Genomic DNA, 17,509 nt, shown 5'->3' with positions numbered 1-17,509 from the left:
GCCAGGCCAAGGTGTTTTTTATTTTATTTTATTTTGTTTGTTTTTGATTATTTTTTCTGTTATTAAACTAAAAGATTTAATATATTACAACTACTGAAACTAATTTTAATTGTACATAAATATAATAAATTCCTGAGGAAGTTGCTAAATAATTTCTACATTTTCCTATAGCATCTGCATAGAAACAATAAGTAACATACACTATTGTTTGGAACACGTTTTTACTTTGCCAGTACAGTAAAGTGCTCCATTCACAATTACCTACAATAGAACAAATACACTGCTTGTATTAATTTTATTGCTGTTCTATTTTTAATTAAAAAAAAAAAAGATTTTGAGATAACCTAGCTAGAAACAATACTGTAGAATAAAGGGTGAATTCCACTAGAAGTTTTCCTTTGGTTAAAATAATAGAATAGCTTTAATCAATTTCTTAGACATTTCAATGGTCAGAGTAGTTGAAACATACTATTGTCAAACCCACTTACATTTTCAATTAGTCTCTAAGCAAGAAATATCATATGTAAAACAACTTAGAAGACTGAAGAGAATATCAAGTGGTAATCAGTTGAGCATATTTTAGTTATATAACCAGCAGCTGAAGAGAATTATAACTACTTTTATGCAAAATGTACGAAAGGATTAGGGGAATCAAACTCTAATATTTTGATATATTGTCATACTACAAAAATTAAAAAAAAAAAAAAGCAGTGTCTAACTGAGATGACAGCGGGTCTAGGAGACACAAGGAATGTATAAAATGAAACATTCACGCTGCCTAGTAATAGGTGACTGGAGAGAACTGACCCGATACTGTGTTCAAAGATAAAAAGGGACTTTTGCGGTATCTATTTTAAATGAGATAAATGTGCTTTATGTATCTTGCAGGGACACAGATAACTTTGTTCTTTTAATCGTTATTATTTATGTCTTAAAGCTTAGTCTCTCTCACACCTAAACCTACGTAGCTCAGACCTGAGGACTCAGTTCCTAGGACTGGAGAGAGTTGTCATTCTTACCAGTAAGCCTGCTAAGTAATATTGTGTAAGCTTCAGACTTTACATAGCAGATAAGTTTGTCTCCCCTGACAGGACTACATTAATCCACCGAATCAATTTACTTAAGGGTAAGCTGTGTTGTGCAGTAAGGCGGCCACGATTTAACTGAGCTTAAAAGTACTTTCAAGTCTGAGTCACTTCTCCACATGTAATGCCGCTCTCAGCATCCAATCATGGGTTCTATGTTGATCCATTAAAACTATGTGGGAAACGTTCCTGTTAGGTTTATAGGGTCATGATGCTGTAACATCAAAAAGAATTAAAGAAGAATGAATTCTAATCACTTTAGAAAATCAGAATCACGAAGTAAAACAGTAAGAATGGAACACTTGGCTAGATTCTATAAGCACTGTCTACTTACTTTAATATTTATAAATTATTTCCATCGTCTAAGGTTTTTCCTTCAGAAATTTGTTTATAAAAATAATTTATACCTTAAAGAAATATTTAAAAATAGATGCTGGTTCTGCAGGTCAAAGCCTGAACCTTAGTGAAAGCTATACGCTTAAATTATTCAACATGCAATCAAAGCTAGATATAATACACAAACCAGTACGTAAAATAAGTCTCAAAATGCTACTAAATTTAACAATTTTTTTTTTAATTTACTAAAATTCCTATAGGTATTCATCAGTTGATGTCCACAGTAAGCTGTCAATCTATATACACTCTCCTTCCATTTCACTACATCTATTAAGAAACAAAAAAACAAAGCCTCATTCTCATTTTTCCTTTAAAAGTTCTGCCCCTTTCTCTATTTTGTTTGGCATAATGCCCTCTTGATTTATCCATATAATTTCACTTATATGTAGAATCTAAAAAGGAAAATAAACAAAATAAAAATATACTCATAAATAAAGAGAGCAGACTGATGATTGAAAGAGGGGAGGGGGGGTTTAAGGGAATTGCCGAAAAGGGTGAAGGGATTAAAAAGTACAAATTGGGGGTCACAAGACAGTCATGGGAATGTAGGGCACATACCTGAAACTAATGCAAAATAGTACTGATTGTAAACTGTAATTAAAAAATAAAATTTAAACAAACCAACTTCTGCCCCTTGCAGACCTCCCTTCAAGCTTACCATTGTTACCAGCATTCCTGTTTTCCCATATCTCTATTCAGAGATGGCTCTCTGATTGCCACTGTTTCATTTCACCCTTACAAGTCATTCATTATCTTGGACTAGTTCTCCCAGAGCCTGAATCATTTCTCTTTACTCCCACTTGTCACTTTTTAGTCTTATTGAGGATAATTCCTGACACATTCGCTGTTTTAGGAGGAGACTCCTGTGGGGACATGTCAGCATTGATATGATGTGGTGAATGAAAATGATTCTTAACATCTGAGATGTGGGGATTTTAAATACCTTTACCTTTTTCCCCTAATGCATGAAGAGTCTCAAAGAATAATTATTTGTAAAAAATAAGAAAAAACTTGAAAAATGATGGTGTTGAATACTCCCAGAGAAGCCCTCAAATTTATTGCAGTCATAAAGAAAGAAAGAATTTCTAAACAATATAAGACTCTGTCTTTCAGATTTTACAATGTACTTTTGAGTGGTCAATCAACAAGAGCACAATATTTTCAAAAACCTGCACAATGTATGCTTTCTGATTTTAAAATGTTCAGTCAGGATTCAGAGGTAAGTGCATCTCAAGGGGGTCTAAGGGGAAGTCATATATTTTAACTAATTGAAAGACCATCAGAAATCTAAAAGAAGCCTGGATAATTTTACATTAAATATTTTCATCATGTATGTATATCTTTATGGTATCTCTATGGAATCTCTCATGAGATCTAATTCTAAAAAAAATATGATCATATTTCTAAAATTCAGGTCCTACAACAAGTACATACATCTTTGAGTACTTCCAAAATACATTTTGCCTCAGGATGTTGGGCTCTTTAAATATGAACAAGCAATTTACCTTTCGGGTAGCTCAAATGAGAGACAACAGGAGTGAATGTCAAGGGCAAGCAGCCTCCACTTCAGTCCAGGTCTTTCCTTTCTAGTTCCCCAGGCACCCATGGTCAGGAGCCTTCACAAGGTGGAACTGGGCTACAGGAGTTTTGCATTCATTCAGACTTAAGAAGGATTATGTTTTCTAAAAGCATCTCCTTTAGTTTATTATAATATTAGCTATTCTTCATTAGGTCCTTAGTATATGCCCCAAAATATTTAAGCATTACAACTACATTATGGTATTGAACTTGATTCTAATAGAGCAACCTTCTGAGGTAAGTGTAATTATTTCTATTTTATAGATTAGATAACTGAGATTTTAAAAAGTTAAGTCACTTTCTCATGCTAGCAAGTGGAAACAACTGGGATTTGTTTCATCTGGCTCATTTTGAATCTAATGCCCTCGCCCACTAAGTTGTACTATACAATATGGTACACAGAGCACAGTGTTGTCTTTAGACTCAGGACAATTAGGTTGAAATCCCAGGTACTAGATGTGTAAATTTAACAGCTCTCTGAATCATTTCCTCAGCTTATATTTCCCCAGTTGTAAAAAGAGGTTAATGATAACTGTTCTCTTTAACTCACAAGACTATTATGAAAATAAATTTTAAAATGAAAATGTTTTATAAACCACACAGATCTATGTGAATGGATACTACTCTAAAATGAGGACTTGAACATATCAAATACATGTCAATGTATTTATTGAATTTAAATTTGCTCAGTTCTGTGGGGTAGGCACAGTGCCCAGTAAGCCAATTTTAGGTTATTGTAGTTGACACAATTTCTATGCTGAAAAATTAGGTGAATTGAATGACCTCTTGGCTGATGATTTGATACATGAGCTATGGTGGGATGATTTTCTTAGTCAAGATTCCCTCTCATCCCCACTTGGTGGCAAGTAATGAAACTCATTTAAATATACTAGACAAACATTGTTTTTCTTAAGAGATCAAGGATAGAGCACAGCTGGACCTCATGAAGGCCAGAGAACTCAGAGGCAGGAACTGGCAACACTGTTTCTCTCTCACTCCGATACTCCTTAGCCTCTATATGGCTGATTTATTCTCTATTTTTATTTTTTTATTCTGAGTCATTGAGGACTGGCCATTTCTGCTTCTCATTAACACACTGGTTCAAAATGGAAATATCTACTAGGTTTAATAACTCTTCAAGTTTCTAAAGTAGTGCCACAGCATCTCAATCCCAAATTCAAATTCTCTGGGGAGAGAATCGGATTGGCCTAGCCTGAATCAAAATCTGCTCTTAGTATAGGATTTCTTAAACTTCAGTGCTATTAACATTTTGTTCTGAGTAATTATTCTTTGTTTCGTGAGAGTAGAATCAGGCTCTCCTGTGCCTTGGTAGGATGCTATTGAAACAATGTCTACAGATAGTATAGTTCTTATACATATTTCAAACAGTAATCTAATCTTACTTTGGAATCCTGCTTAAAATCCTTGTCAAAACGTTGCTGCCCTAAAAAATTGTGTCTATGAAGTAAGTTAATGTAAGTCTACACTGAGATGCTACGTTTCTTCTAACCCTTTGTCAAAGACTCAGATTTGATAATACACTGCTTTGCCCAGGGAACAGGAAAAGAAGCACTCATCAGACATTGCTCCTGGTAGAAGAATAGTTACAAAATTTATAGAGACCGTGATCTCTAGCAACAAATTTCTTATACATGTATCTTTGACCCTGCAATTACCACTTCTAGGAATTAATGCCACAAGTAAACTCATGCACATATGCATGAAGTGAAAAAATCAGGGTGCATTACAGCACACAAGGCATGCTAACATTTGAGTGAAAAATGGGCAGGGATGAATACAGACACCACCAGGAAGCAAAAGCTCATTTTCATGTTTCTTATCAAAAGAAGTCTGAAAATAATCCATTGTTAAAATTATTTGACCATTTCAAGCCAATGTTTTCTAACAGGTGAGCACTTACAGGTCTGGCAATGATTTTCTGTGGGTCCCCAGCATCGGCCAGTACAGGACTTGTGGCAACGTCCACCTGTAGAAGAGAAAAAATCACATGCAGCTTATAATCTTTCACTCTTCGACTGTGAGCATCTCTCCAAGGAAATGGTCTTGCTCCTTTATGAGGATATTTATGTCATACTTGAGTTGAAACATAGCTCATAAAATGCCTGCCTAAGTGACAAAACCTGAATGTCAAATACATGGGAAGTGAAATACAATCTCTTCATATTCAAAATCCTCTCATCATTTTATAAAAAAGGAAATAAATGAATTTGTACATTTTACCAGCTAGTAATAAGTAAATATTTACATTAAAGAAGTTTTACTTTGATTACTGAACAGTTTTATGCTTACGACCTATTGTATTTGATATAATTTCTACAGTTCGTAGCTTACTGATACCAATAGTTACTAAGGATCAATCAATAGTTAAGAAGTTGAAGTCTGTGAAAACAAGAATGTTCTTATAAACACATAACAAACCATCAGAATAAAATATTGTATATATAATTTAGATGATCTTTAATTGTAGGAAGTCATGAAGAGTCCTTGACCATCAGATGAACCTTGACCTGGACCTGGGCGACGGGAGGACCCTCACCTCTCCCCTGTCCTTGGAATGTACATCCTGACTATTTCCAAACTAGCAGCTGTTTCAAGGGTGTTACCTTGAGAGAATAAGGCGTTGTTGAAACCATCTGGACTGAATACATGACTGAACCCAGTGAAGGCCTCTATACAAACTTTGAAGATTCTAGTGGGGGTAGGCGGTGGGAGTCTACTCATCTTGTGGCCATCTAAGACAAGCTTCATGTGTCAGTTCCCTTGCTTATTAAACCTGCCACCTACCAATCTAGAGCTGCCTGCCTCTTTCATCCGTCTCTCTATACGGCCAATGTGCAAACCAATATCTTTATAAAAAAATTTCAAGCAATAAGATAGCTAAAATCTTTTAGAAAGTGTAATTTCCATTATTTCATATCACCCTCTAAAATTATTATTGTTACTACTTTCATTTTCAAATACCAGCCTTTATCTGCTGCAGTGGTGTCTTCCTCTTAAAGACTATGCTACCATGGCTATTTGCCTCAGAAAATACAGTTGTCCCACAGAGAAACTCCCATAAGGTCTCAACAAAAGAACATTAGCTAAAGAAATTATGCATAATGATTTTCTTTGAAGCTTGTTTCTGAATTTTATAGGCTCACTCTACATTTTTGTGGGCACAGGGATATGGAAGGGGCTTATGTTTAGAAAGAAAAGTAGACATTAAAACTATTAACGATGAAAGCTTTGCTATAGCATCCTTACTAAACCTTCTCTGTTAATTTTATAATATGAATTGCAAATGCGTGTATGCCTAGGTAAGACATTTATTATAATATGTTGCAAAAATTAGGGAATAGGGCTCTATTAAATGTTTTCATCTTTTCTTGACACACAGTTTTTAACTCTTCAACTTGAAAGTTCTTCCACCTGGGCAGCATCTCTCTTTCTCTCTCTCCTCTCTCCTTATGAGACTGACTGAGTAAATGTATTAAGTTACATGTTTTCACAGTTAAGAAACAAGTTCAGCAGATACACTCTCTGGCTGAACCTCAGACCATCCTACTGGTCTACCCTTCTGCCGGTGACCAGTACTGTTTTCAAGTTAATATAACACTCAGGCTCAGCTCCAGTCACCTTCTTAAAAGTGTCAGGATCCTTGCCATAACAGAGTTTATTTAAAGCAATTCTGTTTGTGAAGCGCTGCTGCTGACATCAACAGCCTATAATATCCTGTCACTCGGCCATCTGTTTATTTAGATCTAAACACATTATAACTACATAATCAAGCTCATTCTAGCTGACAGGAAAGGGACTCCATCTGGCCTGAACAATATAACTTTAATCAGTGATAACGATAATTATTATTAAAAACCTACTGGAGTTCTTTTGTACAAAGCTAATAAATCTAAATTGATTTATACCAGCGGAAATTAGAAAGTACTGTGAAATAAAATGGGAAGCAGTAAAAACTTTTTTTTTTTGAGTGCAAACTTTTTTATGTGAAAGCAGCTAATGTTAATGTGCTTTGTTAGATGTGTTAAAATCCTTTAAATCGACCCATTAAGTGGTCTGTTAACTGAAACTACCTGAAACAGAGGATGAACTCCCATTTACACTATGACTTGACTAATTGCGTTTGGGGCTAATAAAATATATAGCTTTATTCGTTGTGTCTAGAGTACGACCTGTAGCTGGAAAAAAGCTTAGTAATATTAGACATTTCAATACTTTCAGTGTTCCCTTTTTATTGGATTACATGTTTTACCTTCTTACATTTGTAGTCCCCATTTGCTACCCCAAAACCTCCTACTCCCAGATCCAAGGAGTAAAGGACTATGACTCTAATTTTTTTAAAAGTATGTTTTTATTGATTTCAGAGAAAGGACAGGAGAAGGGGAGAGAGAAATGCCAATGATGAAAGGAAATCATTGATTCTGGATCAAGCCCCCAGTGCGCCCCCTACTGGAAGTCAAGCCTGCAGCCCAGGCATGTGCCCTGGTCCAGAATGGAACTGTGACCTCCTGGCTCACTGGGAAACACTCAACCACTGAGCCACACTGACCGGGCAATACATTTTGCTTTTAGTTTATGGTTCTTGACAAAGTCTCATGGTGATGTCCAGCCAATTGGGAACAGTGATATAGTGCCCACCCCCTCCCCACATACACACAAAGTTTAAATAATTTAACCTTGAGTGCCTACATGTAATTATAAGATTTTGTTTGGTAGTTTTCATTCACACGTAAACAGAAATGCCTATTATTGCTATAAAAGGAAGTCAACAATTGCTTCTCTTCTGCAATTTTACTCTGTCTTATTTGTATTCCCCCCCACCCCTTTTTGGAAATCCAAAGGAAGGGTCACATCTCAGAATCCACGTCCCCACACATGCTTCTGCTTCTGTAAGTGGTTGCTCATCCGGCCCTGTCCCTCCCCTTATCTCCAGAGCATTGACTTTAGAATCTGCCCAGGCATTCTGCTCAGCATCCGTCCCCCAAATGGTGCGATACATGGCACTTGTGCTAATACTATTTTCACTCACTTTTTGCAATTAAGTAAATGTCAAAATATTTTATGAGAATCTCCAACTGGATATATTTTTGAATTAATGTATTTGCCACAGTTTCATGCCTGCAACGTTGGTTTGATTCTAATATACAACTGGGTAGTATAGTTTGATGGGCTATTACATTTACTATGTTTTAAATTCTGTTTTTAGTTCCAAATATTTCTGCTACACAAAAGTGTCAAAAAAACGAGAGGGTAGATAAAAGGTTTCCTTAGTAATTATCTATGTAAAATTGGGGGGTGGGGGGAATCCACAAACTCTTTTCTTACCTTCCTTCCATCCATCTATCCATAATTATCCATTGAGTACCTTCCAGGGCTGTGTACTGAGAACTATGTTCAGTATAGAAGTTAGGCTGAAACAGACATGGTTACTACACTAATAAGAGTTTAGAATTAACTCAGCATTATTTTGAAGGGAACAATTTTGACTATTCTGTATCCAATACTCACTCTCTATGGGTTTAAGGAAAGAAAACCAGTAAATCTGAATGTTTAACAGTCCCTTAGCTCAGGAAAGAGTAGGATGAAACCAGGTTGAGCTGGGTCATCTCCAGTGTATTGACTGGTGGCTCAAAGTCTGCTACATTCCTTATATAATGATTTATCTACGTGACATCTACAATGAAGTCAGCTCAGGGCATTTCAGTGGAGAGGATAAGTGTGGCCTCTGGAGGGTCCCTTTTGTGTCTCCTAACAAAAAGAGGGGCACTTCAACTACGGCTCAGTATCTTATGGAGAACTTTCTGCCCTCTGTTATCAGATACGCAGTACCTCAGGAGGCCTGATATCATGAGGGAAAGAGGCCCCATATGTCACTAATTTTTATTGTCAATCAGTTTTATATCTCTAGTAGTACATTTTTAAAATGAGGACAGCAAAAACGGGATTAGTCAGAAACCTGCCTCTGTAAATGGGAGAAATGATTTAGGGCACTAACCCTTTGCCAGCACTATCCAAATCTGCTAAGTCCAAATCTGATTCTTTTCTATTGTTTATTGCAGTAACTCTTTTAAAACTGTGTGAGAAAATACGCCACTTACAAATAAGAATCTGACACGTCCAACTCAGCTGAGTGATAGCAAAATTACTTAAATTAATATTCCCGCCTCCCGTCATTCTGGCTCAACTGAAGAGGTAAAATGTAAAATAAAAATTGTAAACAAATATTTTTATCACTTAACCAACCATTGAAATCTTTTACAATAAGTGCTGTTCATGGCATATCAGCATTTTTCTAATTCACAGGCAATCACCTCTGCTTTGACAAAGCATTATTCATCTTAGGAGTGAGCAATGGGACCAACTTCATCTTTTATGCTTGTCCAGCAGATGTTGCTAAAAATGTAGCTTCTGCATTCTTTTTTTAGGGACTAGAGTCCCTGAGCCACTTTGATATTTATAAGAGGCAGAAATCCATGCTGGAAGTTTTGCTTGTTTGTGGAACTGACAGCAGAGGCGGGATTTAATTGTACCTCTGGACTGCTTTCTGCAAGCGACGTGCCAGGGCAGTCGAAGGCTTACAGAACATGAAGTCACTGGCGGCCACAAAAGATTACAGCCTCGAACTGCCTCTAGCTAAAGACAACACAGTTACAGCTCCGGGTTCTCCTCTCAGTCCTTTTAAACTATGGCAGTCTTGACCTCTTAAAATTACTTTTACTGGGGAATGAGTGAGATAATAATATCTTTTTTATGAGCATACAATTCAAAAGAGGGGAGCAGAACATTTATTGAAAGCCTACACTAAACCAGTCCCTGTCGTGGCCAAAGGATAAAACGATGCGAAGTCAGGGCCCTGTCTTCCAGGAGCCATTAAGACGTAAGGGATCGGCAGTAAAATAGCAAATAATGATGAGAATCATCAATATTTGCTATAGGTATGCATAAAATGGGGAGGAAGGATTTGAAAAAGGCTCTGCAGAGGGCTGGACATTTCTGCCGGGCTGGATTGTCTCGTCTGTCCGGCGGAGAAAGGGGAGGGAAGGAGCGTTCCAGCCAGATGATTAACCTCAGCGATGAGAGAGGCACGGACGAGCACAGCTCTCTGGAGCCGCCGTGAAGAGCTTAGGATCCCTTGAGCAGTGTGCATGGAAATGGCAGCTTCACTGTGAGCTTACAAAGTATCTTGGAAGTCTCCTAAACAGGTTGGAGTTCACTCTGCAGAATCATTATGGAGTCGGCCAAGTTTTTTGAGCACTGAAATGATAGGATTTGACCCTCAGGGTATAAAGAGGGATTCTGTTATGTTTCCCAAAAGTTCCTGTGGACTCTTGAGTAGTTTGTTCAATAGTCTGGGGTGAGGTACACAAACCCATATTTTGAAAAAGCAATACCAGGGTGTCTGGTGAAAATGGTTTCATGGTGACAAAGCACGCAGAATATAAGAAATACCAGTTGGACATATAATTCCAAACTCTGTTAACATCATGGCCATATCTTAAGACGATACAGTAGTACCCCCCCTTTATCCACAGGTTCACCTTTTGTGGTTTCAGATACTCACAGTCAACCATGGTCCAATAATATTAAATGGAAAATTACAGAAAAAAGTTAATAAGTTTTAAATTGCATGCAAGTCTGAGTAGCATAATAAAATTAACACCTTGCACTGTCTTGTTCCACTCCGCCTAAGATGTGAATTATCCTCTCGTCCAGCATGTCCACACTGTATACACTACCTGCCTATTAGTCACTTGGTAACCATCTCAGTTATCAAGCCGACTGTCACACTATTGCAATGCTTATGTTCAAGTAACCCTGATAGTAACATCTAATGCCACATCACAATGCCTGTGTCATTCGCCTCACTTCATCTCATTCTGTAGGTTCTGAATCATCTCACAGCATCAAAAGGAGGGTGAGGAAGGTACCCTCAGATAGTTGAGAGGCACCACATTCATGTAAATTTGATTACAATATATGGTTATAACAATTCTATTTTATTATTAGTTGTTAATCTCTTACAGTAAGAGATTTAGATTTAGAAGTTAAACTTTATTGTAGGTATGTATGCATAGATTGGAACATAGTTCATACAGGGTCTGGTACTATTCTGCGTTTCAGGCATCCACTCAGGGTCTGGGAACACATCCACCTGGGATAAGGCAGGACTACTGTACTTCAAGTATTAGATCTAATCAGATGCTTGGTAAGCAAATTTGCAGAATTAAGCAGTATAAAAATTATGCAGTCTCTCATTTCCCAGTGTTTCCTCTTTGACATGTGGATATATTTCCAGTGGGTTGCATTTTCCCCCCAGCAGTCCTAAAACATACATAGCTTTTTCAAATTTAAATTATTATAAACTACCTGTATTATAATGAAGTTAAACTATATTCCAAGAAATAATATATTAGTAGGGTTTAAAGACATTAGTGTAATATGGAATTGCTCTTTTTTTTTCCAACAGATGTTAGTATTTCCCTTGTTTTTGTCTGACAGTTCCCATTGTCATGCCCGTACTTTTGTTATGTAAATTGACTCTACATTTTTCTCCCATTCTCAATTCAATCTTCTTATCTCGCCTATGATTTGAAAGTTAATTTTTGAATGGAAACTAACCTTTATACATTTTGTTATTCAGAAAAAGATGGGCAGGTATTTTCACTAACTAGAAAGACAAAGTTAAAAAAAACAAACTACTTATAATGGAATTTTCATCTAGCAATAAATTAAATCAAGAGTTAGTATTTTGAAATGCTTTAAGTAATCCCTGGATTGAAAAAGAAATAGGTAATGTCAATCTCATCAAGCTTGGTTTTTCTACAAGCACCATTATGTTATTCAGTCAAACAATGTAGAGACGAAGGATTTAGAATAGCATATATACTTATGGAATCAGCAGCAATTCTGAACAAAAGTGTGAAATGTATCAGGTTTAGTCTGCAACATGTCTACCCACCTTTTCTCAGGGGCTCAACTCCCTATAGCCAATTTATGACGGCCAGAGGAGTGAGCATCTCTCCCGGTACCACCGCAGAGGGGATTACTGACAGACAGCTAATGGACTGACCAGTTAATCAGGCACACAGAATTCTGCAAGATTTGAAAGTCTGAGCCTATTTAGCAAATTTTCATTTTTTCCTGAGTCCTTCTGTAAACATAAATCAAGCTAGAGGAGAAATGATACAACTAGAAGGCTGGACCAGATGGAGTGGGAAATCCTGAGAGTGCCATTTTTCAAAACCTCTTAAAAATCATACAGAGGGTCAACCAGCTACTATTATTTGGCCCATTTTATAGGTAAATAACAGAAGCATCCTTAAAGTGGAGCCAGAGGCTTGTTCCTTTATATCATATCAGCTCTTCTTTTAAAAAATATTTATTGATTTCAGAGAGAGGAAGGGAGAGGGAGAGAGAGAGAGAAAAACCTCAATGGTGAGAAAAATCATTGATCGGCTGCCTCCTGCACGTCTCCTACTGGGGACTGAGCCCGCCACCCAGGCATGTGCCCTGACAGGGAATCAAACCCTGACCTCCAGGTTCATGGGTCGATGCTCAACCACTGAGCCACACTGGTTGGGCCATATCAGCTCTTTTTTACAAAGCATATTTACTTGTTAACATTTTTTTTGCTAATTTTGTTGTTTCTAAGTGGCATTTACTTTAATTCTATTACTTGCTTATTAAGGTTCAGCAGTAAATGAGGCTAAAATACATGTCTCTTCAATAGAAATAATTTTAGCAAATTGGCATTTATAATCACTGTATGAAATTATAGCCCTAGTTTAGGGAAAATAAAATATTTGAAAATACTAGTCAGTATGTAAGCAATTTATAATATTGTCATTTATTGGTCTAAATATTCATGAAAGTGCTGGTAAAATGCAGAAAATACAGGCTTTGCAATCATTTTAATCTGTATCCAGTTTCCACTATTTATAATTGGTGGGAGCTTGGTCAAGGAACTTTAACCTAAGAGCTGACTTTCCTCATTAGTAAAATATTGATGATGATGATGCTTCCTGTATATGTTAGAAGTAGTTAAGTGGAGTAACATAGGTAAAGGGCCTGGCATGTAATAAGCCTCAATCAATGCTAAATTCCTTCTCCCTCCCTCACAACACTGTGTATAAAAATACTAGAGAACAACAAAGAGAGACAGAGAGTCAGAGACAGTGGTGTGGCAGACAAATCAAGTAACCTGGAGACAGAAATAGTTATGCAAACAGTTAAATAATCAGTAGGTACCGCAGTCCAGCAATAGGAAAGGGGGAGGGTGTGACACCTTAGGAACTTTGGCAGGCTTGGCAGACAGGGACAAGTGGGTGTCAGAGGTCTCTGTATGCCTTGGCAAAGTCTGAGATGCCAGAGTCTCAGTAGGGATGTTACTAATAACCCAAGCACAGTGACATCCCACGCTACTGCTGGGATATCGCACTTTTATACTCCAGGCTAGTGTACATGGGAGGAGGGGAAGGGTGCAGATACTATTTCAAGGTATGTGTCAGAAATGCAGAGGATCCAATGGGTGGAGCAATTCCTTGGACTACTGCAGAGGATCAGACATCACTGATGCTGGGTCTCTCCCGCTCCATGACCTCATCTGCGAGACTGCCAATCAGAGGGGCAAATGGGTCCCTGAAGGACCGCAACCATCCACATATCCAGTTAGTAAGTGGTGTCACATTCGGGAAGCATGGTTCAACAGCCAAAATGCAACCAAAATAACTTTACTAAAATTAAAATCCAAAAATTTGACTCCTCTCAAAGAGCATTAAATGGGATCCAAAGCATTGCATTGCCCAAGGCCACAGTTCTAAATCTTGACTCACACATCTCTCCCTCTCTGAAGTCTCTCATTCACACAACCCCACCCCCAAGTTCTCTCTTTCTCATTTCTCATTTCCCATCATAAATCTTTCACCCTCCTGTCTCCCCCATTGAATTATTATTATGTCATTCGTCAATTAGCCATCCTCCCTAAATACTTTTTCCATCCAGCTCTATGGTCAAATAATTATCTGCTAATATTTTATGTATCCTGAGTGTGCAATGCAAGTCTAGGAAGACGTGTGTGTGTGTGTGTGTGTGTGTGTGTGTGTGTGTGTAGGTGCGAGAGAGAGACAGCTGGGTCTAGTGGGAGAAAGATCAGGCTGGCAGACACAGAACATCTGAGCAGGTGGGAAAGGAAAACCCTGACTATTCCCACATTTGTCATTTTTATCCTGTCAGAGTGGATAATGCTTGAGAAGCAGTGTACTGGTCTGTTTCACCATGAGCATAAAGAAGTTCCCATCATCTGTGTGTGGCATGGTCTTCATGAGCAGTCTGTTTTCATCTCTCTTCCATTCGACAGCACCAAGAATAGATCTATCTTCTCTATGAATTATTAAGAAATGGGTATTATCATTGGGAAACTGAAATGGATGAAATTATGACAAGCTCCTTAAGGAAAGGAACCATTTTTTCTCCAAACACAGTAGTCTTTCCAGGTTGAATAACCCAACATTTCCTTCACAAAGAGGCCAGTATCTTCACGCTATAGTGCCAACCCAGCTCCCTCCACCGTGAGTAAATAATGAAGGGTCTTATCATGTCTGTGGCCTGGGACTTTATAATTATAGCTGGGACCATTAATCTTGCAGTCTCTCTCTCTCTCTTTTTTATTATTGTATCTGAGATTGAGACTGAGTTTTTGTTATAGATTGCTGGCCTGTAGCAGTCAGTTGGGGAGAAGAGACATCACTGAGACAGATAACAAAGAAAAATGGGTAACAAATTGAAAAAGATTAGGTAGCTCCATGCACTATATGAAACAAACTCTTCTGGGGTATAGCAGCCAGGAGTCTCAACTCGTGTTCCTACAATTCTTTCATCTGCCAAAGGGACTTAGCTATATAGGTAGATATATATTCGCCCCCTCCGAGTCCTCACACTTAAAGTAAGAACAACCACATTAAAGAACAGGCACATTTCTAAAATGCCACTGTAAGCCTAAGGAATGAAATGTGATTTTAAAATTGATGGAGGTTATAAGAAAGTGACCCAAACAGCATTACAGTTAGTAATGAGCCTAAAATGTCTTGGTGCAAAATGTCTTCATTAATTTGCCTTTGAAGTTCATACACAAAAACTAAAATTCAAGAATAATGGATTTATAATTTATTTTTAAAATGGGATTCCATCAACAGGCATTTCAATGGAGCTTCTTGATGTACTACTAGACAGATCTGAAAACTGAGTTATTTACCAAAAAAAAAAAAAAAAAAAAGATAAATTACTTGCAAACCACCACATACACACCTATTGTATTCCATTGCAATATGATTTAAGCCTAAATATTAGCCCTATTACCTATCATTCTACCCCAGGAGGCTGTTTTCTAAAAAAATAAAAATAAAAATATTGCTATTTTAACCATCTGAAATGCAAGTCCTCCCGAGAGAACCGAAGTCCCTGTGAGCTAGCATGATAGAGATTTAGCCGCGGCTGAGATATAATGCCATTTTATCACGTAGCAGGCACTGTTCTAGGTGATTTATTTCCTGTGACAACCTTAGAAGAAAAGCACACCTGCAGATGAGAAAGCTGAGGCCAGGGAAGCCGAATAATTTGTCCAAGATCACACTGTAAGTGACAGGCCTGAGGTCGCCCTGAGATCAGAGCCCGGAAATGTGGGCTCTGGATTCCAATCTTTTGTTTTTCCCGTACTCTTGGTCAGTGTATAACCAAGTATCTAATTTATGTTAACGGACATAAGAATACAGCAGTCCCCGGGGGCAAGGAGGGCAGAGCACAGGATGGAAACCACTGGGAAGGGAAACTTGGTGTCGCGATCGGCCTGGCGCCCACAGGACAAGGGTAGACATGGAGGAAGCTCGATGTTTCCAGGGGTTCAAGACACCATTAGGCGAGAAAGCTGCAAGAGACCAACCACCCAGACACTTAGTCAGAGTCCCTGAGGCAATGGCGTGCCTGGAGTCAAAAAGGTGACTTTTGGTCACTCTGGCCAAGATCTTTGGTTTGCATGGGGGGGAAAGAGCAGCATTGAGCAGGTAACTTCAAAGCGCAGGGTGGGGGGTACTATATACGGATGTCAAGAGCATCAAAAACCTGTTCTTCCCCACCCAGCTTCCCACCCCACAGACCGGAGGCGTATTTGCTTGTAGATTACGTTGGGGCGCTAAGAGAAGGCCGACGACAACCCCAGCGGCAGGATAACCTTACCAGGGAAGAGGCGTCTTCACAGGAGGTGCTGATCCGCTAGAAACGCTAGAAATGGCAACAACTAACATTTATTGACACTCACTATGTGGCAGGCGGTGTTTTAAGCCAATTCAGTCTAATGTGAGGAAAATGAAGAACAAAGGGGCTCCGTAATTAAGTCAGAAATTCCTGGGGTCAAGATTCAAATTCATGTAGAACCCCAGAGGTTGAGGTTAGTCACTAGGCTACTCCTCGAGCCAAAGGAGTAGAAGAAAGGTGCCAAAAAGATGAAGATTCAGAGGGGGGCCTAGAACAGGGTCCTGTAAAAGTTTTAGTGGAGAGGAGGAGAGGGAGAGGGACAGAGGTGCAAGCTTGCCCCCTTTATGGTTATCCACTTAAGTAGTTTTAAAGGAGCAGGTATGACACTCTTCCCCTAAATTAATTTACTCTTGAGGGAACAATGTTTGGGTTTTTCCCCTCCTCAGATAAAATGTCTGGGTCCATTGTATGGATTAACGGAAATCATTTATCATTTCATGAGAATGTTACAAAACTGCGCAATCTTTTCTTACCTTCCTCTACGAATTCAAACCACACAGGTATCTTGCAATTATACAAGGGCCCTGAGGCATTTGTTTATTCCACTAAAAACACACAGCAAACCTTTTCAATAAAATGTTTGATATTTTCAATTATACAACATAATAAAATTTAGAAATGAGATAGAATTTTAAAAACCAGTAATCTATTGCTTTTAAAAACTTTTATAGTTTTATCATGTCATTTTCCTGTAAAACAAATTTTTGTAGTCTGGAAAATACACTTTGGCATACGTTAATTAGCAAGAGCTAACTATTAACAAAGAAGTAACTGTGGCCTGTAGCTAACTAGTTCAATTCTGTATTCTACTTCTTAAGTGCAGAGTTTGAATTGATTCTATAGAAAATATTTTTGAAAGAAACTACCTAGATCAAAATCTTTGTTTAATAAAGCGTGAGGAAGTAGGGAATGAAAGTGGCTGATCAAGACACCTAATTTTGAGATGACTTTTCCTTTGCACATTTTTAAATCAGGCTTTTTCTTTTTTTCTTTTGTATATTTCTCTTACTTATACTTAAAGGAGAACTTTAAGTGAAATGTCACTGCATAATTTCCATCCCATTTTTTCTTCCCTGCTTAGAAAGAGCACCTACAATTGCCAAAAGAATCACCTCTAAATAGAACAT

The 17,509-nt window shown here is 37.9% G+C and overlaps 1 protein-coding gene across 1 annotated transcript in view; it reads right to left on the bottom strand.

Annotated features, from left to right (window-relative positions):
• Window positions 1–17,509, bottom strand: part of ERBB4 (erb-b2 receptor tyrosine kinase 4) — a 796,211-nt gene that overhangs the window by 244,919 nt on the left and 533,783 nt on the right. The window contains exon 5 of the mRNA XM_016196749.2: window positions 4,981–5,046. Within this exon, the coding sequence (XP_016052235.2) occupies window positions 4,981–5,046 (66 nt within the window). The remainder of the gene's footprint in view (window positions 1–4,980; window positions 5,047–17,509) is intronic.

The sequence above is a fragment of the Miniopterus natalensis genome, chromosome 8, assembly GCF_054644295.1.
Source record: "Miniopterus natalensis isolate mMinNat1 chromosome 8, mMinNat1.hap1, whole genome shotgun sequence".
Taxonomy (NCBI): Eukaryota; Metazoa; Chordata; class Mammalia; order Chiroptera; family Miniopteridae; genus Miniopterus; species Miniopterus natalensis.
Note: the sequence above shows the minus strand (reverse complement) of the source record. Positions and strands in the feature narration are given on the sequence as shown.